The 25978-nt window shown below is 28.8% G+C and overlaps 1 protein-coding gene across 7 annotated transcripts in view; it reads left to right on the top strand.

Annotated features, from left to right (window-relative positions):
- The window catches only part of LOC107442404 (acyl-coenzyme A diphosphatase NUDT19), a 40535-nt gene that overhangs the window by 10210 nt on the left and 4347 nt on the right, over positions 1 to 25978 (top strand). For 2 of the 7 annotated variants that reach the window (XM_071179559.2, XM_071179560.2), the window contains exons 2-4: positions 15382 to 15571; positions 20404 to 21158; positions 23115 to 23322. In XM_071179559.2, the coding sequence (XP_071035660.1) occupies positions 20409 to 21158; positions 23115 to 23322 (958 nt within the window). In that variant the 5' untranslated portion in view covers positions 15382 to 15571; positions 20404 to 20408. The other 5 variants (XM_087167523.1, XM_071179562.2, XM_087167555.1 and 2 more) reach the window with 5 other exon arrangements.

The raw sequence follows: 25978 nt of genomic DNA on the forward strand, positions 1-25978 counted from the left end.
AAATAAAAATAAATATTCTTATCTCCATACCAGAAGCCGCGGTGGTTCAGGGGATAAAGTGTTCGAATCCCAGCAGAGGCGGGTAGACACGAATTCTGCTCCCGGTTCATACTGACCACAGTGCTGACGTAAACTATCCTCAGTAGTAGGCAGACCATGGGTTTGAATAAAAGAATATAGAGGTTTTCCTCGCCACATGTAACGCAAATACGAGTGTTAGTTCCATCCAAAAGTTCTCCACTAAGGATAATTTGTTCCAATGCTTATTCCAGGAGTTTCCTTGTGTTCTGGGTAGGGTTCAAAGTTATAAGGCTCCAGAGTTGAACTTTGATAGTCGTAAACTCAGAATTGGTTCCGCTGCTCAACGCCGGTTATAAAAAAATCATGTTCATACCGCTCCATGTAATGCTTTAAATTGCGTTACACATTGACTTAAGCTTGATTTTAATTTGATTTTAAACAATTTTCATTACCTGAAGGGAAATTTTGTTTCTTTTTACTTTTAAATTTATATGCTTACGATGAAAAAAAAATTTTTTTTTTTTTTTTTTAATAATGGTCATTAATGTGTCATCATGTCACGATTCGGATGAATGATACTATATTTAACAAATGACACTTTTTAAAAAACTGTATCTCTTATTGAATAGAATTTTACTGACATTTTGTTCTATATCGAACCAAATGAGTATGCATTTACATCCCATTACTCATTTCTTCAGAAAAAAAATTATGGAAAAAATGAACTGAAGGAAAGGACACAGTTCTGCCTAAATTGATTTTTAATCACTTGTTATGAAATAAAGGTACAATCTTGAATATTTACCTAATGTTCGCACTCATCAACTCAATTTTATCATCACTCGGGCAAAACTTGAAGGAACAGAACAAGTACTTGAAACAATTGAAGAAGGAACTCAACAAGATGTATATTGATCAAAGTAAGTCATTAATCATCAAGAATTTTTTTAAAATTGTTGTTAATAGCTGCATTTGGGCATGGCTGAGTGGTGTGTTCATCAGGTCTGACAATAATGCCAAGTTGAGTTACTTGGTGAAAAATATAGTTTAAAATATAGCATTAGTTCTCTAATATTTGCAAGCACGTTCTTCGTCCAGTGAATTTATTTCTTCCAATTCATTTTTAAAATTCCAGTTCTCAGGAACTATTTGACCGATTTTGATCAAATTTTGTATTTTGTCATCTAAATATATATTCTTAATCATGATGTAAAAATTGTATACCTTGCAATTCAAAACCTTTTCATTAAAAAAAAATAATAAATATTTTATTAAAGTTATTTCTTACGGATGGAATTTATCTTTGGATAAACAAATTTCATAATTGTGTGCAAAAATTTTTCAATTTGCTCAAGAAGCACTCCAGATAAGGTGAAATACGCAAAACGAAAAATTAACATTAAGGGGTCTAAACTTTGGACTGCTCGCCTGACCAAACTATTTAGACAGTACCTCCCGGATTGTGGTTAACCCCCCCCCCATATTTTGGGAGTCAGCAATCCGAATTCGTCGAAAGAAAATATTTGTTTATTCAGAGAAAGTACGTTTTTGTGTCTGATTTGGTAAGTTAAAATATCGTCTGCACTAATTAGTGTCATTTCCTCGAATCATTAAAATTGACTCTTAAAGCGTCCGATCATTAGATCAAAAATTATTCAAAGCGGTCTACTTTTTTTGGTTTTGTTTTTAACTGTACATTATTTGTTTTAAATCATGATTAATATCGTGGTCTAAATCACATGTCTAGCTTTAAATAAATTAACACTTTGATTTTTCTGCATTAATTTAAACAAATTGAATTTATTTTTTATAAAATAAATTATCAACTTAAGTATAAAACACTTTTTGCTCAATATAATTAACAAATGCATCCTCCAGTATGCGATTCTTTTCACAAGTCAGATTTCAGTAATAATGAAAGAATTTTACTAAAATAATGACAGTCCGGACGTCCCTGCACAAGTGATTTTGATGTTGAGCGTGTCAGGCTGACACTTTTAGACAATCCTAGAAGATCTGTGAGATCAGCGGAAAGAGAATTGGATATGCCAATTTCGACAGTGTGCAAGGTTATTAAGAAACAATTAAGACTACATGCATACAAAGTTCAAATTATTCAAGGTTTGCAACCGGACGATAGGCCTAGGAGGATGGCGTTTGCAACAGATATGGTAGGAATGATAGAAGATGCTGCTGATTTTCTGAAGCGCATAATGTTCTCCAACGAAGCATCCTTTCATGTTTCTGGCATTGTTAATCGCCATAATGTGCGCATATGGGGATCTGAAAACCCCCATGAATACCGTGAGACACAAAGGGATTCCCCAAATGTCAATGTGTGGTGTGGACTGATGCACGACCGAGTCATTGGGCTTTTCTTGTTTACAGAAATGACGGTCTCATCAGTCGTATACTTAGACATGTTGGAAAACTTCGTATTTCCACAACTAGAAGAGCTTCAGCCACGTGTCTTTTTGCAACAAGATGGTGCACCACCTCATTGGGGTATCATCGTTCGTAGTTCTTTGAATGACCATTTTTCAGGAGAATGGATTGGGCGAGGAGGTCCAATTCCTTGGCCACCCAGATCACCTGATATAACGCAGCTGGACTTTTTTCTTTGGGGATTTATAAAGGACAATGTTTACAGGAGGATCGTGTCGAACATTGATTACCTGTAAGCCAGAATTACAACCTCAATAGCCTCTGTGGATGCCGACATGCTTGCTGCTACCTGGCGTGAAATTGACTATCGACTTGATATTCTCCTTGCGACGAAGGGGGCACCGTGGAAGTTCATTAACAAGGGTCATGAAACTTTTTGAGTCTATCTAACCTTTTATGTTATTAATTTTAATCTATCTTTATTATTTTATGAGTTATTAAACATCAAAATGGATCCGGGACTTCATAAACACCCTGTATATAAAATAAAAAATAAACATTTTGAATTTTATATAATGTATGATTTCTTAACATCGTTTAAATAATAATTAAAATATATCATGAAATGATTCTCGTAGTCCGCAATTGATTTAGGCAGAGGGTGACTCGCTATTTTGACATACCAGCCATACATAATCATCATCACCTCGATTATCGTTGCCATTACTCATCTCATTAAACACGAGAAAAAAATTAGCATTCTGAATTAATTTTTTTTAATTTTTTTATTGCATACTATTTTGATTTATCCTAAAATCTAATTTAAAAGTCAAAAGAATATATGTGACTTAGAAAAAAAGATCACAAGACAATGGCTTAACTTTAAAAAAAAAAAAAAAAAAAAAACATTTTAATGTATTTAAAGACTGATAAAGTTCCTTGAAACAAAACAAAAGCGCAAAATAAATATCTCATTTGTTAAACGAAATGTAATCATGCATTAATAGAACAGAATTTTCCCCTGTGAAATATGCCTTTTATCTTAATATTTTATTTAAATATGGCTGACGGAGATAGATTAACATTATCAAGAAACAGATAAAACAAAACTGGTTTTAAATTAGATTAGATTACTTTTTAACTATTTAAAATTTCATCTTAAAGTTGTTATCGTTTGCAATTATTGTAATTATACAATTATGTCCAATCATTTTGAAAAGGGGTAGAATAGGAAGAAATATGTTTTTCAAACATGAGAAGAACAGAGATTTATGTTCACATAATGTTAAACAATTGCTGATTTCACTAAAGTTAAGATTTTTTTTAACTTTAACTAAGTTAGGGAATGTTTTCTTCACATTTTAATGCCTGCACGTTTGAGAAAGTATAAAGTAAGACTTTAATGTTATGAAATTTTTAAAAATTAATTTTTTAACTTTAATTTTTACAAAAAGCATATATGTAAACTAGTAAATTACAAAATTTCTAAGAATTCAATTTGTTTTATTTTAAACATCTTGACGTTTGAATATTCGGCAAGTTATTTAATAAAACTAATATATTATAAACTTTGAAAAACAATAGTTTTTGTTTACAAATTTTAACTGTCTTATTTTATTTTATTTTAAAACCTTCGTTGAACAGCCGACCCAATTTTATGGGTTTACGACGACTAATGTTCAACTCCGTAGCCTTGTAATTTTGAACCTAATCAAGAAGACAAGCGAACTCCCGGACCGAGTACTGGAAGAAATTTGCCTTCGTGGAGGACTTTTTGATGGAGCTAACCCGCATTTGCTTTACATTTGCTTACAAGACCATGAGAACCTCCCACGGTTAGCCACATTGGAAGGCGAACGCTCTATATCCTGAGCCATTACGGCTCTCGATATTGATTAGTGAAAATCGTGAGAAAATTCTTTTATATACTATATAAAAGAATACTTTTATTACTTTTATATAAATTTATGTAACTTTGATAAAACAAAGTGTTTGATTCATGCAAAAGTTTATTTTGTAAATTTCTTAGAAAACGGGAGAAAAACAAACAAACAAACAGTTGATATGTTGAGATTAATGAGCTCTAGAAAGGAAAATGTTAATGTATTTAATTCCAAATAACACGTTTATTTTTTTAAAGTAATAGCATTAAAACACTTTTCATCTATAAATCTTGATAAATAATTAACTGATCCAGTACTTTCCCTTTCAAATTAATTTATTTAAGGAAAGTAAAAAAAAGAAAGAAGAAAAAACGACAATCATCAGTATTTGTGAATAAAGGATAAATGCCATCAAATTACAGTAATCAAGATAAGAGTATTACATTTATTTCGAAATATTTCATAAGTGTTAGATCACTGGACCAAGGTCTGTAGCGGACTGAACCTTGACTCTTGGCATGATGCGTTGTGACTTGAGCGCCCCAGACCTACAGACCTCTTTAAGATCAGTCATGGTCAACATTTTTTCTTTAAAAAAAAAAAAAAAAAAGTAGAATATGAACTTTCTATATTGTGTTTCTCTAAATACATCACACGTGTCTTTATGCCGCTCTTCCATCCAACCTCTTTTACATAGTCGTTTAATTATAATATTTTTTTCTCTCGCTTTATACTTTTTCTTACGGATCAATGAAGATGAATATTTCGTTTCTTTTAATTAATATTTTATGGTTTTTCACAAGGTCAAACTCAAAATATGGTTTTAAATTGTTACTATTGTATTTAAAATCCTTAATTTAAGGATATTGTTCCCTAATGTTAAAAAGATACCCTTTTCTTTATTTATTTGATAAAATTTAAGGGTGACTTTTTGGTATCTTGGTATCATAAGTGCTCCATCAAGCTCAAAAAATATCGCATCTCTAACTCGCAATTTATCCAATTGAGGGGCAGTTGTGTCATCAGTTTTGTGTCTAATTCTGAATAATGTTACTAGTATCCTTTAAGAGTATTTTAGAGTTAAGACACTATTCTTGCCGGGGTGCGATGTATATATAGCACAATAAAAACAAAGAGAAAAACGAAAAAAATTAATAAGTTTTATTAACTGCGCATAAGCTGCAAGTATATAGAACTCATAAAATAAGCTAAAATATTGAGAAAATATGGAAAATAATAAAAAATAATGACAAGAGAAGAAAATTATTAAAATTTTTTTCAAAAGTATTTAAAAAAATATAATTTTTGATATCTTAAAAAAAAAATCGTAAAACAAAACAAAGAAAAGATATAATCTCTTCATCAGCCCACACGATTATATTTTCGGGCCCATCCAAGGTAACTAACAAATTAGACGCGCTTTAGTATTGCAGTAAGAATGCCATAAGATATCACTTTATTCAGTTTTCATATTTTGTAATCTGGCAATCTTATTACGAAAATATTTCAAATCATTCTTGAAAGATTCCGGTACGCGTAAGTTTATTTTAATTCGCTCCTCACTATGTAGATTTCCTTTCGTGTACTGCTCTCTAATCTCTTTACATTTTATTTTCTGTTTTTTGCTTGATATATTAGTTTGTTTTTTCGTATGTATTTTTTTTTTACTTTATGTATTCTAATTTCGTTTTAATTTTTTTAAGTGCTCCTCACCCTAATGTATTTTGCTTTGGCGATATGGCTATATTAATACAATATTAGCAAGCACTCCTTTTTGCGGATATAATCGTGTGGGCTGATGAAGAGATTATATATTTTCTTTGTTTTGTTTTCCGGATTTTAAAGTTTTTTTTTTAGATATCAAAAATTATATTTTTTTAAATACTTTCGAAAAATATTTTTAATAATTTTCTTCTCTTGTCATTATTTTTTTATTATTTTCCATATTTTCTCAATATTTTAGCTTATTTCATGAGTTCTATATACTTGCAGCTTATGCGCAGTTAATAAAACTTATTAATTTTCCTCGTTTTTCTCTTTGTTTTTATTGTGCTATACATATATATATATATATATATATATATATATATATATATATATATATATATATATATATATATATATATATATATATATATATATATATATATAATATATATATATATATATATATATATATATATATATATATATATATATATATATATATATATATATATATATATATATATATATAATATATATATATATATATATATAATTTTTTTTTTTTTTTTAAATTTTTTTTTCTCCAAATCAAAAGTTTCTTTCGTGAACAATGAAAAGCTGAAACAAACTGAGCTATAAGTTGGGAAGAATTGAAAAGTTAAATGGGAATAGCTCAAATTAATAAACAAAGAGTTCTATGCTATGCTTTTTTATTATACCGCTGCAGGTTCAATAATAAATTTACTCATCGTTATTGTTATTCATTGAAAATGAGTATTAGTCGCACTGTTTTGTTTTTTAAAAGCATGAATAATGTTCAATTTCTGCAAGATTTTCGATTGCATGTCACTTATTTCAGTTTAAAAAATTTTATTTTAGTAACTTATTATTGACTATTGTTATAAATCGAGCATGCTATCAGCGAGCCTCACGCTATATTTATTTATCTTGTAGAGTTACACTTTCGTAATCTGGCAACTTCTATTTCTTGTATATTTTGAGTTTATTATTTTTTCTAATCGTTCTTTTCCTTTTTATTTCTAAGTTCATAGTAAATACTATTTAAAATAGCTGTCACCTTTATTTTGCTAATATTTACAACAGTAACTTATTATTTCAGTAACTTATTATTGACTATAATTTTTTATTTTTCAAAGAGGAAGTTTTATAAATTTCAATGATGAATTTAAATTTTTAAGATTTTACTTTAGAACACATTTCAAGTAGGCTTAACTTAGTAGCAAGCAAAGCTAGCATGGTTTGCAAACAAACCATATAAGATCACCTAGCTTAGCTCATTAGTCTTATAATAAACAGTACAACTTTGAGTACAATTATAAAACTAGTGGGATTAGCCCACTAATTTTAGATTTATCGAGGAAAATGCTTGTTTAAACTAAGCATGCAATTTTATATTTTTACCACTGCATAATAGTATTTTTAACATTTTAATTGAAGGCTGTTGCCCCTTTTATACAAAAAATAATAATTTTTTTACAGAAAATTTTATTAAAAACGAATTTTTGGGGTTATATGTATAATTTATAGAATTTATCAATTTGTATTTTTATTTTGCACAATTATTAAGGACGTGCATTTTTTATTTTGCGCATTTTACTCTAAATTTGGAAAATAAAGGTTACAGCTATATGGAAATGTTGCAGCAGCTGAGATTTATTTTTTATCTCTTAAAATTTAGTAAACTTAATTTGAAGTTATTTCTGAAGTTTTTGTTTTACCTTAAAACAAAGATTTTATTTTTTAATAAAATTACTTACACAAGAGTTATTTACGAATGCGCAGGGAAATTTTTGGAGCAAAACAATCACATTTTTCATAGGCATTAACATTTTGAAACATAGCTATTAAGTTAATTATGACCTCTATGGCGCAATGAAATATGGTCACATAAAATATATACAATATTATAAACATTAGAAATTCGATATAAAAACTATTGTTGCACGAAAAATTAAAATTAAATTAGAATTTTGCTTAGCAGTGCATTTGTAGTCTTTTTTTTACATTGAGTATTTGTTTATAATAAATAGTTAAAAATATAGCCATGCATTATTATAGAGAACAATAACCAGCATATTTAAATAAATTTCTGAATACGGTTAATTTTAAACTTGGTGAAGTATTTCGTTTGGAAAATTTATCATTAACAAAGAAATTGTATGGGAATTTTTCCAAACTTGCTGGGTGTACCTAAAATAATTGGCGATTTTTAAAATCAATTTAAGAAAAATTAAAAGAGGTCGAAGTGTAGGCATTCTGCTGAGGAAACCAGAGACTTTCTTTTCGCCAAATTAGTTTCCAAGAACAACAGATGGCACTGCTGATTGGAAAAACTTTAAAGCAATGTTTTCTGTTGCATGTCAGATCATTCTAACAGAAATAATTTCTCGGGCATCTATTAATTTAGACTTTTAGACTAATAACTGCAAAAATGGTATTTTGAAAACATTTTCTTAGAATCTTCTTAGTAAGCAACGTTATTTGTAGACCAAGTTTGTAAAAATTTTTGAAACTTGGTTAAAAGAACTTATTTAATTTCTTAAGCAGAGTGCAGCGAACCTTTTATTCATGCTTATTTTATTTTTCCTTTGACTGTATTTTAAATTCATTTTTGGGAAAATAGGTAAATTAGTATGATATTGATGTTGGTACAATGGCAGTTTCATTTCTTTATCACTTAAAATTCAGAACACCTACAATACTAAATTTACGTAGCTAATATTTACTTACTTACTTACTTATCCTCTACGTGCCTTTGGGCACTTAAGGCCTCTAGCATATCTCTCCAACGCCTCCTGTCTCTAGCAATAGATCTTGCTTCCTCCCAGCCAGATATTCTACATTCTTTTAATTCGCCCAAAAACATGCGCTGGATGGTAAGTCTGGATCTTCCTCTTGTTCTTTTACCATCAGGGGCCCATGTAAGCTAATACACCATACATTTAATTATATAAATATTAGAAATAGGATAACTTATTTTTACAATAAATCATTCCTTTTATTATTAAAATCTAATGAATTCGCATAATATTATATTTACGAAAGAAAAGGAAGAAAAGAAAAAATGCAACTTTTTAAAAATTCGATTTCTCAGTAACTATTCGACCAGTTTATATCAAATTCTGTATTTTGCCATGTAAAATTACGTTCTTTAAAATGATGTTAAAAATTGCATTCCTTACTATTAAAATATTTTTTCGAATATTATTAAATAAAATATTAGAAAATAATAAATATTGACTATATTTTCCAAAATATCTTAGGGTATAATTAATTATCCAATATATTTTTGGAAATTTTGGATAATTTTATAATTGCGTGAGAAAAATTTTCGTTTCGCTTAAATAATTCTCGAGATATGGCGAAATGCGCAAAAGGAAAATTTATATTAGGGTGTCTAAACTTTGGACCGCTCTCCTGGGCAAACTAATGGGACTATATTTCCCAGAGTGCGGCTATGCCCTATATTTTGAGGGTCAGAAATCCAAATCCTACTAATCATTCAGTCAAAAGTTATTCAAAAATAGTATTTTCTTTTGCACACTGTACATATATAGGATGCAGTTAATTATATAATTATTGAAAATAAAGTCACTTATTCTTATAAAATGTTAATAAATATCGAACGTTTCGTTCACCATAACAGTCAAATGAATTTATTCTCGGAATGCTTCTCAAAATCCCTTAAAATTGGGGCCCAGAAGAGCGTCCCCGAATATCAGATAAGATCAGACAGGTTTCCTGATCAACCTTCACAGGAATTTTGACATCTGAGATCAGGTTTTGGGGATTCAAGCATTCCAGATACGTTTTCTATCATGAATTAAGGTTTGTTTCCTTCCTTTCTTCTACTTTGCTGTCTTTTCAGAAAAATAAAATGTTATTCAGTTAAAAATTGTAAGTTTGTTGAGTTCAAGAAAGGGATCATGAATTGAGGGTAACATTTTTTACTTAAACTATTTTTAACTAACAATAAATTCAATATATTATTAGTATTAATTGATAGACGAGTAAAGTAGACTATCCTTTACTAGTAAAAATATAAATACCTTATTTTAAATGTTATTATATTAGTTATTAACAATTTTTGACAGTAGTGCACTTGTTACAATTGTCCCCACTTACGGGGTCAATTGTAACAGTTCATAAATTCAACTAAAACATAGTTAATTATACACATTATCGTAGTTGTAATATATTTTTTTATTGATCAAAATAGTAGTGATATTTTAGGAGTAAAAATAATAATGAGCAGAGACCTAAAGGGTTAAACTCTTAACTTTAAGGGGTTAAAAATTTTAATTTATGCTGTGAAAGGTGACAAATAAAATAATGCACATGCAACATAGTATAAATGATATAGGAAACTATTGGTGACTTTTAAAGAGTTAAGTAATGGTTTGTAAACATAAGATTATTTATTTTCAGCTGTTACAATCGTCCCTTTACTTATTGTTACAATCGTCCCCAAGACGCCATTTCAGCTTCATTTGTTAAAAACAATGCTAATTAATTAACAAAACTAATTTTTTTAATTGAAATGTTAATTAAGGTGTCCACTTACATATTCGGTTAATAATTTTTATTTGTTCAAACAAAATTACTTTGTTATAATATAATATTCTAATACCAAAAAAAGTACTTACGTAGCGTGAAAATATCTTTTGTGATGTAACTCTTTCAAAAGTACATAAAAATGGTTGCCAGCAGGGATGTACATGTAGATTATTTAAATACACCTTGTGCGCCACCTAGGAACCAAATCTGGAACCCGACACTCGAAATTTTTGCTCTGTTACAATCGTACCCTGTTACAATTGACCCCACTCTCCCCTATCGTTCATTTCATAATTGTAAGTTTGGTGATTAAAAGAAATGAGCCATAAATTGAATAGCTTTGAACATAATTTTTTACTCGCTGGTAAGAGATGTTAAAAATAAATTACTGCAGTCAAACCCCGCTATAGTGAACACGGTTTATAGTGAACTCCCGGTTATAGTGAACGAAATGTTCACTCCTGTGCCTTGCTATACACGTATAATATTATTTTTATGGATATAGTGAACCAAAAGAACAGATGAAATTGGATATTACGAACTTTTTTTTCTGTCTTCGACTGATTTTTTTTCTTCTTCATTTTTTGGTAATTTTGAAATTTCTACAAGATATACCGAAATAAAATATATATATACCGAATTTTTAAAACCATCTATTAAACGGAATGTAGCCATAAGCATTTTTTCTTGTTTGCTTCTTCTACCTTAGTTTCCCAACCATTTCCCTAATTAAAGGCCATCCCTAAATTTTTTGTACGCAAGACGAAGAGTAATAAAAAATAAAAATTAACGCATTTTTTGTTACTACATATTGTTTAATCATTTTTGTATTTCTTTTTATTGGTCATTTATTTAAGCAATGTGCAATAAAAGGGAGCAGTTCAGAAAAATTAGTTAAAATTGTTTGCAGTATGGATATAGTGAACTCCCGGTTATAATGAACTGATATTTCGGTTCCTTGAAGGTTCACTATAGCGGGGTTTGACTGTATTTCAGAGAAGGGTTCATATTTTCAATGAACTACTTACTGTTCAGAAGAAATAAAAATTTTAAAAATAACTATCTCTAAAAATTTCATATAAAAGCCAGATTTTTTTTCTCGAAAATAATTTTAATAGAGTGAAAAACCTCGTTTAAACGAGATTTTTATTTCCTTATTTCGTTATATGAGTCGCTCAGAAGCCAATGCGGTTAAGTCCAAAACACAGAAATTGAGAAAATTAATGTTTTCTGATACATTAGTTTTTAAAATTCTTGGTTTAATAATTTAATTAGAAAAGTGTATAAAGTCTTTTTTCGAGGTGTAAACTCTGCAAAAAAACAAGATATGTACAGGATGTCTAAATAAAAACGTAAGTATTTATTGAAATAATGACAGCATCTTGAAAATTTTAGGACTTATACCTTTTGGCAGCTGAAAAAGATAAGAAATTGATGTAAAAAAATACATATAAAAAGTGGACTTATTCACAATGGCTTCTGAAATTATTGTACAATATATTCAGAAGCTATTAAAAAAAGGGCTGTCTAACCTAGAAAAAAGTAACCAACGAGTTAATCCTTTAATAACTTAGAAGATTATTATTTATTTCATCAAAATTTCCAAAAATCAGAAAATATCAAAAAATGGACTTAACCGCATTGGCTTCTGAGCGGCTCATATATCTTAATAATGATCACGAATGAAATATTTTTCGTTATTACGTAAGAACTTGCAAAATACTCAAATTAACGTACTTTAAAAACAGTTATTAGTGTATATTGCTTTTTTTAAACGATCAAAAATCCTTGAAATATACTTTTTTTCAGTCATTTTAACTAGAGTTCTTACCAAAATTAGTAATGATATGCGTACATAATTATTTTTGGTGAGAAAATTAAAAGAGAAAAAAAAAAGATTTACCGAATTTTTTTAATGTGTATTATCGGTATAAATTCAGATTTAATGCAAGAGATTAGATTCCATAAGATTTCACTGAAGGTTATAAAAACAAAAAAAGCAGTAATTTTTGCATCGTTTAAAGTTTGTGGAACAATAGTCAATCGAATTTGTATTGATTTGAGCAATATTGATTTCATATATTACTATAGTTTGTAATGATTTATTTTTGAATCTATCTTAACTTCTGTCCTAATATTTCATGACAAAAAAAAAATTTATGATATTTATTGATAACGATAAAAATAAAGCATAAAACATTTCTCGCTCTTGACGAAAGTGTTTCCTAAGAATTTTTCCGAGCTAACATTTCGTTTAATCTACTTATTATTATTTTTACTTATGTGAGGATATGAATTTCATCAACTCATGAACTCGCCATTAGGTTTAATGCTGCATATTAACACAATAGAAATTGATTTAGAAATGCAACATAAAGAAGTTTCAGCTATTGGGACAGGACTTGGACCAGGAACGAACGAGCGCTCTTACCTTTGTACTCTCAAGTAATACAAAGCATATGCTTTTTTTTTTTTTTTTTGAAATGATGGTTAATTTTCCGATTTGCATTGAGATGACACACGAGTGAGTAAAAATTTCGTGAAGCATTTTAAAGATTACGTTTCGTCAAAAATGATGAATCATCAAAAACGAGAGTTTTATTTCTGAGAATGTAGTTTCTCTAAAATATCTTAAAATGAGTTTTCAAGTTTTATATTGCCAAAAGATATTATCCAAAATGTAGATAAAAATGTTAAAAAAAAAAAAAAAACAATTATAGAATTGTTTTTTTTCTTTCTTCTTTTTAAATCAATTCTGCTTTTTTCCTGCGCACTTAAAAAAAATATATATATATGTATTTTTTTTAATGAAAAAGAAAAGGCATGTGAAGACACTTCTTTAAGTTGCCAATTATTTTCCGTCAATAAACTGTAAGCTGTTCCAAATTTATCAGGTAATTTTAATTTACATATCATTCCGTATTTACACCGCTCAATATACACGATGAGGTATGTTCACACAAGAGAACGCAAATGATTATCTAAGCATGGAGAAAAATACCACCGAGATGTAATGAATCACTACTAAGGAAAGTGGTAGTCCAGTGGTTAGAGCATCGAACTTTGGCCCGGAGAGCTTAGGGTTCGAAGCAACTAAGACCTACCCAGTGCATGTAGTATACGTGCTCGTAAAATCTGTGGAATCAAAAGGCATCTGGTCGGTTGCTGAGCAGCTCCATGGATAAAGGGATCTGGATAAAATTTCCTTCCCCTCCAAGCCTTAAGTCTAAATTGAAGTAGCCTCACAAATGAGAGGCGCTCCAATCTATCTGAGCAAAGTTGAACTTCCACTTTAGCGGCGCTTTTTTTGTACGAAAATAATGAAATATTGCTCTGAACTCGCCATGCTAATGGCTGACTAGCTTGATTTGTCCAAGTGTTACTAGAAACAACAATTAAGGAAATCGGAACTGAAGGTACTAAAACCTGTTAGATTGAAAGACGATTATTAGAATGTGTTGTTTTTCATCCTGTCTTCCTCTCCAGTGTTTCTCTCTTGTTTAAATAGCACTTTGCAACTATTGTATTTTGAATTGTTTACTTTTTAAACAAATATTCTAAAAATATCAAATAAGGGAGGGGATTATATATCATCCTGTATCTCTCTTCAAATATATAAATGCAAAATTTTACCATACTGAACACATTAGATTACAACATCTTTAAAATAATTAAATTGTGTTTAGAAAATTGTTTTCAATTTTGAAAAGAGGAGGGGTTTTTGACGGTTGCATTTTAACATTAAATACTCAAAAATAAAGTACACGTATGCCTATGGTGTAGAGTAGAATAATGAAGAAAATTAAGACATTGAAAAATTAGAGATTTTAACTTAACTTAAATTTTATGGAACATGTCTATAATTCTCGTAAAATGCACTTCTCTAAACGAAAGGATTAGTATTTACGATAATATTTTTTATTATAATAATTTTTATCGAATAAATTTAGTAGTATTTACAGAAAAAGTGCATTGGAAATTAAGGATTTCTAAATTAAGATTTAATATGTACCATAACTTTTTTTCGGTAAAACTGAAATTTTTTATGGAACAAACCTAGAATTTCCGGAAAATAAGCTTCTCGAAATTAAAGATTAATATCTCTTTTTTTCTAATTCAATATAAACAATTTTATGTGAGTGAAAAATTTAAAAAATAGACATTCGCCTTTTTTAAAGTTTATGATTCAACTGAAACTATGTTTTATTGTCTTACACGTGTATGTTTATTCGTATTATCTAATAAACCAACTGAATATTTTGCTGTAAAAAAATTAATAATAAATGTTTATTAAAACCTTAAAATATGTCCTTCCAAGAAGCAGGTTCTGACAAAAACTTCGCAACTTCACAAATTTCTTTTAATGTTTAGAAAACTTTCCGATTCGACAAAATGTGTATTTTCAATGCTCTGTTCAATTTTCACAAAATAAGATGCAAATTTAAGTATTAAAAAATTTCTGTTTGAGGAAAATGTGTTGCTGCAAATGCTTTCTTTTATTTTAATTTTATTACGCTTATTTTTTCAATTTATTCACACTTATTTCTGAGCGTGCATAGAACTGCCCTGATCCGGATTTAAACCAAAAATAAATGAAAACTAAAGTATATCATTAAAATGACTCTAAAAAGGAGATGTGTCGATTAGTCTGTTTTCAAGAAGTGTTATTTTATTTTATTTTCAGTCAAATTATTAAATAATTATTATGGAATAAAATAATATTTTCTTTTGATATTTCCAAAAACAAAACCAGTTTCCCTTCGGTTAAATACACCAATGAAATTGACCCACTGCCGTTTTATTTCAGATATCGGCCTTGACCAAACTAATGTTTGATCACCTTCAAAAAGTCCGCTTCAGTTTGACGAAGTGAAAGCAAAAAAACGTCGTCATCCTTGCGGTAAAGCCGCTTATACACATCACCTGAGTCCTTTCTCTGTTTAGTTCCAAACCAACTTCCTTCAAGAGCGGAACACTGCATCTCCGTTCAAAAACAGGTAACATTCTTGGCATTCTTTCATCTTGGTTCTTCTATTCCTCAACAGATGGCAGTAGTATATCGTGATGTTGATTATGTTTGACACGTGATGATGTGTTTATTTTGCGTATGTTTAGGTGTATTATGTTTTGTGTATGTTATTTTGCGATGTAGTTGTAAATAGTGTCGGTTACATTATGTGCAATATAATTACTTTGATTATATTTTAGTGGAATCTAATCATGTTGAAGAATTTTAAAGTTTTAAATGTATATAAATCTATAAGTCATGTTGGTAAATTTTGCATACAAGATTTTAAGGTTACTCCGTTGATTCTTACAGTTGCAAACACTAGACAATTTAAGTGTTTTAGTACAGATTGTAAGTGTAAATGTTAAGGAAAGTTTTTTTAATATTAGATTGATACGACATAGAAATAATATTAAGTTTTTTTGTTGATAAAGTAAAAATACCTAATAAAATTTCATAACATTTCGTGGATACTAATCCTTCATGCAAATCTTATCTATTATGAAATGAATTTTATGAATAAAAACATATTTATATCATTATTGAATTATATTATATCGTTGAAATTTAAAACTCATGGTATATTTGTTTATCTTTAAATTTGTATTTCAGATAATTAAATATATTAAGAAGTAAAGAATATTTATTTTAGCATTGTTAATTTTTTTTGTAAATGTAACTTATAATTTTTAAGAAATATCAAGTCATTTACAGCTTTGCTTTTAAAGCATTTTTATTCAAAGTGATAAGTGTTAATGGTCTCTTCTGTTGTTACAAACAACATTAACTACCTAATTCATTTTACATTATAGTAAATATTGCAATTAAAGGATGGAAATTTTATTTAATTTTAATGAGTTATGAAAAATCTTTTTTTTCTCCAAACAAAATTTAAAAAAATAACACAATTGTGTTATCAATAAATATTTTATAAAAGTAAAATTGCTAAATTGTACACATATGCAAAGCTGCATATTTTAAAGTTGAAGGACTGTGATAATTGCAACAGTATGCATCATAGCAGAAATTCCAAAAATTGCAGAATTACCTACAAAAAAAATTTGCAGAGAATTCTTTTATTTATGCAAAATAATGTACACTAATAAATAAATAATTTGCAGCAGAATTAAACTCTTTTAGAATAACTAACAAGATAGAGAAAGGACCTTTAAAATCAGTGTACCATCTTGCACATATGTCATATGTGTAGAGTTATTGAACTATTAAATAAAACTGAAAGTTAACAATGTTAAATGACAAAAATTTTTCCTGTTTAGTAATCATGGTACTAAATATTTATTCCAGTATATTGTAGTAAGAATTAATATAGTCTAATGATTTTATAATTTATTTTTATTCTCTGTTAGTACACCCATTTTCTTTTTATATAGGTCTGCAAGTTTATAGTTAATTACTTTATATAGCTCTATAAGTTAGAGTTAATTATATTTAAAATAGCTAATTATGGATTAGCTATTTTAAATAAAATTTTGATTCTCTAGTTTTTATTAATCTTAATTAATTTAAAGGAAACTTTATTTTATCATTTTCACTATTTTTATTTCTACCCTTTTTCTTCGAAATTTTTCTTGCCTTAAGGTTATATTGATAAATTAGTATATCAATATTTGTATTCAGCTTTTCCATCACATCTATGAATACTGCATTTTTCGCTTAAATTTTTTTTTTTTGTAGTTAACTGAAATTACAACTACATTATTACAGATGTAGTTGACTGCTACTACTACTACTTTATTGCTAATGTAGTTTACTGCTACTGGTGATGCTACACTTATTTTGAAATGTAGTCGCTAGAGACTACAGTATTTTATTTTTTTTTAAACATTGTTAAGGATCTCGATTTACACCCATGTTCAATAGGGTTTTGAAAATAATTTGACTTAGTTAAACATGAGAAACTATTAAGAAATATTTATTCATGTGTATATGAGTCAGTTTGTTATTCTAAACCTTTTTTTTTATGAATTGGTGCTCTTAGCCTTCAAAAATTAATTCAAGAAATGCTAAGGATCTATGAAATATTTGCAATTTTGTCGAGTGTTTATACTTTATTATTTTCTCTGAGCAATTAAGTACACGAATAATTACAGAGAAAATATGCTCGATTCCCTTGAAAAAGCATCAAGTATTCTTCAGAGTTCATTCCAAGGTATGACCAAAATAATAAATGAAATATTATTCGTAATTGCTAGTTTAAATATTATAGTTATTATATATATAGGATATATTAAGTGAAATAACTCGCAGCTTTGTAATTCTTTCAGATTTGATAAAAATTCTTGAACCTAATTTTTTTACTTAACTGACGTTAAAAGTATTTGCCAGAAATCAGTATAAGCTGCTATTTTTTTTTATCACTGCTGACTTCACTACTTCTTTTAAAAAGTAGCACACTGCACTATAAATTACAGAAAAGAAATGATTCTAGTTTTTTTTTTATACTTGTAGCTCACTACTTCCTACCATTGTGATAAGCAAAAAATTTTTTTTTTCAAAAGTGACTTTTTTACTGTTTAATATGATTTTCTGATAAATATTTGATAAGTTTCTAAACTTTCCATTAGAGCAGTGTTTTCCAAAGTGTGGTACGCGTACCCCCAGGGATACGGGAACAGTTTAGTGGGGGGACGCGTTCTTATGCGAAATATCTTGCAACAAACAAAAATTTTTATTTAAAAACAAAGCTAGCCATGAAAATTTACGATTACGTATTTTTCTATGGCCTATTTTTTGCCGAGTTAACAGTTAATAATTAGCGGCGTCAATAGCCAGTTGTGATTTTTAACTTTTGTGCAATTTTTATAGTAAAAAAACATTCATTTTTGTATTAGTGGTACACAGGGTTACGTAAAATTTAGAAAGGGTACACAAAAGTCATAAGTTTGGGAAACACTGCTTAGAGGACAGAACAATACATAAAAACTTCGTATTGCCTACATGGGAGTTGTGGTATTTTGCATAAAAAAGGTTTTCCATAACAACTTAGAAATGTGGCTTATTATTTCTTTGCTCCATGCCCTAAATAGAAAAATTTCTGTAACGATGTGGGACGAAGCGGTTGACACCCAAAGTGATTGGAAAGTCTTAGAGACAACCGAGTAGTAGTCCGTGAAGAACTAAGAATAACATAAGAGATTAAAGCTCAAACTTGACGGGTAAAACTCATAGTCAATTCTGGGCTAGTTAGTCGCTGAATCTTTTTTAAATTATTGTTAAGTACAAGAATCGGGCAATATCACTTGGCTATTTATAAAGGTATGTACAAGATGAGGTAAAAGTTTAAAAATGATAAATAGCTGTGAAAAATACCTCACTAAAATTTAAGATTTTAATGTGTTTCAAAAATTATTAAAAGATCATCAATAAACATATTTTGCTGTTTTATGAAATATTAACGTTAACCGTAAGAGTAACTGTTCTGTGGAAAATGTGTTCTCATTTTAACATTAGTCTTGTAGAATATTAGAGATTTTCTTTTTGAATTAAGAAAAAAAGTAAAGCATTCCCCCAACTGGATTCCAGGGGAGTGATGGAGCTTAAGGCTCCACAATTTTGTGACCAATGGCATGGTTGTAGTGATGTGGTCTGCAATTGTGCACAGGCCGCTTTTACTTCCCAGCGAAGCTAGTACCCATTGATCTGAAACTGGGTGAGCTTCAAGTGTCCACTGTGGATCGATCCCCAGTTCTGCACAATGACAATTCAGTGCCTTAACTATTGAGTCAAATATTTTTAATTTGAATCAATTTTTTTTAAATATTGAAATATGTCTATACTTTATTTAAAAATTAACGAGAACTTTTGCCTAGCTTCAAGACCTTAGAAAAAATTTCTTTTTGTCTTTTTATTAGGGTTGAAATGATTTAAATCACTCAGCGGCAAAATAATTCAGATTTCTCTACATTGTAAGTTTTTAAAAGGCTTTTAACAGACATTTAAGCTATTTTTGTTATGTCAATTTCCTAACTTAGAGTTTTTGGAGCAAGCTCAAAGAAATTTTGAAACTGCCCTTCGAAAACAGACAAAAATTTTTTAATTCGTCTTAATGTCAGAAAAAGAGTTGAGATATTTCATCCACCTCTTTTTCTTACAAACAAAAGATTTTGTGCAGAATTAAAAATGTTTATTCTTTTTTATGCAAAATATTTTCTAATGCTGCATTGACTGTATAATTTTTTGTATTTTTTTCATTAAAATAAAATATTCGTCTGAAATATATGCTTAGAAATTGAGAATCTGATTTGTGTATTTGAAGCAGAGCAATCAAACTATAAGAATGTTCTATAATTTTCTAAAAATTTTTAATTGTATTTTATTATTCTCTAAAATTATAAATTATTTTATTATAGTTTTGTATTTCTGATAGAATCATTTACATTATTGATGCGAATTTATTATTAAATAAAGAATAATAATGTCATATGAAAACTATGATCTGGATCATTTGAAAAGTCAACTGACAAAAACAATTGCTTATTTTTGATAAAACTTGGAGAGGGATCACAAAAACTATTGCATAAATCACCCATTCCTTACACCAATGCAATTTTTAATATTTTGATGTTTCGAAGGTAATTAGGCGTTGTTTTTGAAACTAAAGAAAACACCATAAAAGGGAATCGGTTTTAAAATATTTAATAATAGGATTTTTTAAAATATTTAACGTGTAAACATAATAATTTATAATATTTTACTTTTTATTGCAGTGACTAACTTTTATTTTGACTTATTGATTGTTTTTAGAGTAGTGAAATTATTTATTTTCAATAGTTTTCTTTATTTTTAATTTTTGTTTTGCAGCTATAATGGCAAGTCAACCATGGAGAGAAGCATCAAGCTTAATCATAGCATCTCGTCTATCACTCCACGATGTCGTTGCTAAAGGGAAGAATCTTGCAGAAGTCATGGGCTCAGCTAAATGGAACTATACCAACAAGCAAAGCACTCCTGATTACAAAATACTCCTGATGAAAAGAAGTGGCTTAAGCTCATTCATGGCTAATGCTTTTGTCTTTCCTGGCGGATTGGTGGAAGTAGCTGACTTTTCACCTTTATGGTGGTCTGTGTTCGACAAACTAGGTTTTAGTAGAAACGAATTGATGAAATTTTGCTCAAATTTTGGTAGTCAAAGACCACCAATGGTTACAGACCCAGTAACTTTGAAATCTAAACAAGCTGAACCAAATGAAGATTACCTGCCGGCAGATATTGGCTTCCGAATTGCTGCTTTAAGAGAGACATTTGAAGAATCTGGAATAGTTCTGTTAACAAATCCATCCCTGGAAACTTCCCAAGAAGCAACAACGCACACCCTCTTATCGAAGAACATCGACATCCGGGAATGGCAAGAAAGAGTTCACAATGATGCATATGCATTTTTAGATTTATGTTTAGAAACTCATATGTGTCCAGATATCTGGTCATTGTATGAATGGTCTGATTGGCTGACTCCTACTTCTGTAGGTCACCGTCGTTATGATACTATGTTTTATTTGTGTTGTTTGCCTCGCCAACCAGATGTATTGCTTGATCAGGGTGAAGTTACTGTGATGAGAGTATGTTACTACAATTAATTATTATTTTTTTATTTATTAAGTTTTATGCAATTAATTTTCTATAACTGATCCTAATGATAATTTTCTTTTAAATAAGATTTATTGTTTTATCTGCAATAAGCAAATAAAAAAATAAAGAAAACATCTCGAACAACCGTGTATTTAATGATCAGATTCACTTTCTGGTAGCGTGCATTTTCTGAACATTAATGAAATGAAATAACCTTATATTTTTAGATAATGTTAGGGGTTTCTGCTACAGTAGTATTTTTTCAAAAGACTCATAAAAAATGCTAAATAAAACAACACATCCCTTTTTTTTGTTGCTAAAATCACACATGGAACAATATTTATTAAACAAAAGGAATAAATGATGATTCACTACAAACGAATGTTGAAAATAAAAGGAAAAATTATAAAACTTTGATTCCTTCATGAAAGCTTGTTAAATGTTGCTCTTTATACAAATGGCTGGAGATTGAAAAGACTAATAATTTACCTTCTCTCAATTACGTTTCTGTTAAAAGCATTTGCTAACTTATTATTTTAGTAATTTTTTGATACTTTTTTTTTAATTTTGGCTATATTCTATTTGGCTATGAACCAACCCTGGAATATGTTAAAGTTTTGTTTATTTTGAAAATTACTTTTTCATGTCTTATAACTATTATATATATTTGTATATAACCATCGTTGAACAGCCGACCCAATTTTATGAGTTTATGACTACTTATGTTCAACTCCGCAACCTTGTCATTTTGAACCCAATCCAGAAACAAGGGAACTCCTGGATCAAGTGTTGGGAGAAATTTGCCTTCGTGGAGGATTTTTTGATGGAGATAACCCACATTTGTATTACATGGAGAGGAAGACCACGAGAGCCTCCCACGGTTAGCCTAACGGCAAGGGGACTCTAACCCATGACCTGTCTACCACTGAGGATATTTCACGTCAGCACTGTGGTCATTGAAAGCCGAATCCGGAATTCGTATCGAGTGGGATTCGAACCCGGTTCGCTGCATTGGAAGGCAAAAGCTCTATCCTCTGAGCCATATCGGCTCTAACTATTATATTTATCATATTTGAGAATTCCTTGATTAAAAAAAAAACTTCACTGACTTATAAAAATATGAATTTAATAATTAAAGTCAGCATGTTTCAAGCACTGAAAAATAGGTGTCGATTATCAAAATTTGCCAGAAAGGAAAGGGGAAAAAAGTAATTTGAAATATAAAATAGCTAAAAAAATAATAAAATCAATTAATTTGTGTTTTTAATAAGAGAGTCAATAATATGCCAATTCCCTTTTTAATGACTGGTTCCTCACTACCTCTTCATAGCACATGGAAATGCATTTTGCCCTAATTTGCCTCTCTCAGCCACAGCAGTTTTTCTATATTTGGTTTTTCATCTTTATTCAATTTTCTTTTTCACTCTTGGCTACTTTGGTTTTTCTAGCTTTATTTGTCACCTTTATTCTTAATTTTTTGTTTGCAAATCCCTTTTTTCGTTTTTATGTTTCAAATCCCTTTGTTTTCTGCAAGCACATCTGGCAAATCTTAAAAGGCTCCTATTTTTTAGCACTTGAAATATGTCCAGATTTGTTACCCTCCTCATATTTTTGTAACCAATGAAATTTTTAAACAAGTATTTCGTTTTTGAGCACTTGAAAACAGGCTCAGTTTTATTACTATCTTCATATTTTTGTAGCCAATGATGTTTTTAATCAAGTATATTTACTCCGTTTCAGTTTCTTGAAATTATTTATTTACCAATTAAGAGTTGTTTGTAGATATTCTGGACCAGTTTCGTTATTAAGTCTAATTAAACAATTATACTGTTCTGAATAAAAACTTAGATTTTCTTGATCTAAATCATAACTGCAACAATTGTATCGGAGTTGATAATGACTTTATAAATATGGTTTTATTTATTTATATATTTATTTTTTTGTAGTGGGCCACTCCAGATGAGATGTTGGAGGATAATTTAACTGGCACAGTATTCCTTGCTCCTCCTCAAGTATACGAGTTGTCTCGTCTCCTACCCCTTCAGTCATATCATGATTTAAAACAGTTTGCCAAAAAGAGAGAGACTCAAGGCTGTGAAAGATGGATGCCTATAATAACCACTGCTGAAGATGGTGCTATATCACTCTTGCCAGGTAATATTATTTGCGTCAAAGTTTTGAATTCATTTTACGCATTTGCCCCCAAAACAATAATTTGCAAAAATATTATTTTGGGCATCAATATTATACTTATAATGAGTCATTTTTTGTTAATGCCGCCATGCAATTTGAAGATTAGTTATAATTTTGTCTGAAAATGGCTATCAAAGTCTTATATTTATGTCAAGATAAGAATAATTTTTATTGTTACAAATTCCACTTTAGAAGTTATTTTCCCACTTATCCCCGCCGGCTGGAGACTCCCCATGCAGTAAATGGTGACTGGTGCACGTTAAATATGTCTGGTCACAAAGTCCTCCATATTCCTATAACAAATCAATACCTCCCGGAGTACTGATCCAGGAGCTCGCTTGTCTTCTGGATTGGTATCAAAATTACAAGGATATGGAGTTGAACATTGGTATTCGTAAACCCAGAAATGGGTCGGCTGTTCAATGACGGTTATAAAATAAAAATTAAAAACAATGCCCAAAATTAAATTTTTTAAGTTTTTTTTTATTACTACTACATTCATTTTTTAAAATGGTGTCATATACTTAGAAGTTGAGTTGCAAATTCCTCTTAAATTTGTTGAAAACTCAATTATTAGGGTAAATGTGACCGAATTTTAATATAAAAAAGGACACTTTAGAAACAAGTTTCACATCTGCTGTGCGAAATTTATTTAGTTTCTTTAATAAAATAAAAATATAAAATAAATATATAAGCTGTGCGTTATAAAATAAAAATTAAAAACAATGCCCAAAATTAAATTTTTTAAGTTTTTTTTTATTACTACTACATTCATTTTTTTAAAAGGTGTCATATACTTAGAAGTTGAGTTGCAAATTCCTCTTAAATTTGTTGAAAACTCAATTATTAGGGTAAATGTGACCGAATTTTAATATAAAAAAGGACACTTTAGAAACAAGTTTCACATCTGCTGTGCGAAATTTATTTAGTTTCTTTAATAAAATAAAAATATAAAATAAATATATAAGCTGTGCGTTATAAAATAAAAATTAAAAACAATGCCCAAAATTAAATTTTTTAAGTTTTTTTTTATTACTACTACATTCATTTTTTAAAATGGTGTCATATACTTAGAAGTTGAGTTGCAAATTCCTCTTAAATTTGTTGAAAACTCAATTATTAGGGTAAATGTGACCGAATTTTAATATAAAAAAGGACACTTTAGAAACAAGTTTCACATCTGCTGTGCGAAATTTATTTAGTTTCTTTAATGTCAGTATTTTCTACATGAGACAAATTTTCTAAATGGTGTCATCCAGTTTAGAGATGATCTACAACTTCATCTTGAAAAAAAGAAGCAATTGAAATCTCAGTTTCTTGTAGAGAATGTAATAAAGTTTTGACAGAACAAAAATTTGCAAAGTCAATTCTGTTTTGGTAGAATAATAGAACAAGATACTGAAACAAACTAGCATTAACATTAAAAGAGTTTAATTCAGCATACATGTTTAGTTGTAATTTTTATTTGGTCATTTGGGACTAATGCTTGCCTGCTACTTTTAAAAACATTTTTGAAGTTAAGACAAAAGTAACTAAGTCAAGTCTAAGTATTGAGAAATAGCTGGTCAGAGATAACCAATATAGTGTGTACAGTAAAAAACAAAAGATGTAATTCATGAATGTTTAGTGCATTTTTTATTAAATTAGTGTCTATTTTAAAATCAACTTGCGCAAAACCATGGAATAAGGAAATAAATTTAGATTTACTTTGAATTTCTTACCTCTATATTCTAAAAGTGAATTTTGATCTGTTTATGCAAACCTAAAAAATAAACTGAAAAAAAAAATTACAATTTCAACTTTTCTCTTAGGTAATATTTGTGAATATATATTTGATTTAGTAAGTTCTAAGCCTATGCTTCAGTCTTTTCCGACTTTTATATAGTTTGAAATTGAAATGTAAACGTTTTGTAACTATGCTTTTTTTTTATAACAGTGTATTCTGCAACAATTAGTAAAACGTTTTTTCTCAATCACATCATTTATCACAAAATCCCGTCATACTCAAACAATTTTAGCAATTTATAGATAAAAATGTCACATCAATCTCTGAAGCCATTCAAAAGCTATTAAAGAAAAATTAATGTGTAACAATCGGCTTAAACATTAGAATCTCATGAAAGTGGCTTTAATTTAAAAACTGCCACTGGTTCATTTATTGACTGAGGAAAAACAATTTGAAGACAAAAAAAGTGCCAAATTCTTGATTTTCATTATTAGTATTGTCTAATTTGAGATTTATTAAGTTACAAGTGTTGTTAATTTAATGGTGACTTTTTAAACAAAGGTATTCATCTTTGTTTAAAAAGTCCAAAAGAAAAATAATAAAGTTGTCATAATATGCATTATTTGTTTATGTTCCGAACAACTTTTGTATTCTAGTAAAACAAAATTAATATTTCGATAAAATTTTATTTCACTTTTAACTATTAGTGAAATTAACCATTGTTCACTTTGCTTCATTTACTTTAAATATTTTAAACGCTTTGTAACAAAAATTATTTGTTATAAAAAAAATTAAACACTTTCAATTTAAAGTTAAAAAATCAGAATTTAATCACAGAAATCTATTTTTTATGTTAAAATGCATATTTTTTAGTAGTTAGCTTTTTTTATA

This window comes from Parasteatoda tepidariorum, chromosome 1, assembly GCF_982258835.1.
Source record: "Parasteatoda tepidariorum strain Cologne lab strain chromosome 1, Ptep-v5.0, whole genome shotgun sequence".
Taxonomy (NCBI): domain Eukaryota; kingdom Metazoa; phylum Arthropoda; class Arachnida; order Araneae; family Theridiidae; genus Parasteatoda; species Parasteatoda tepidariorum.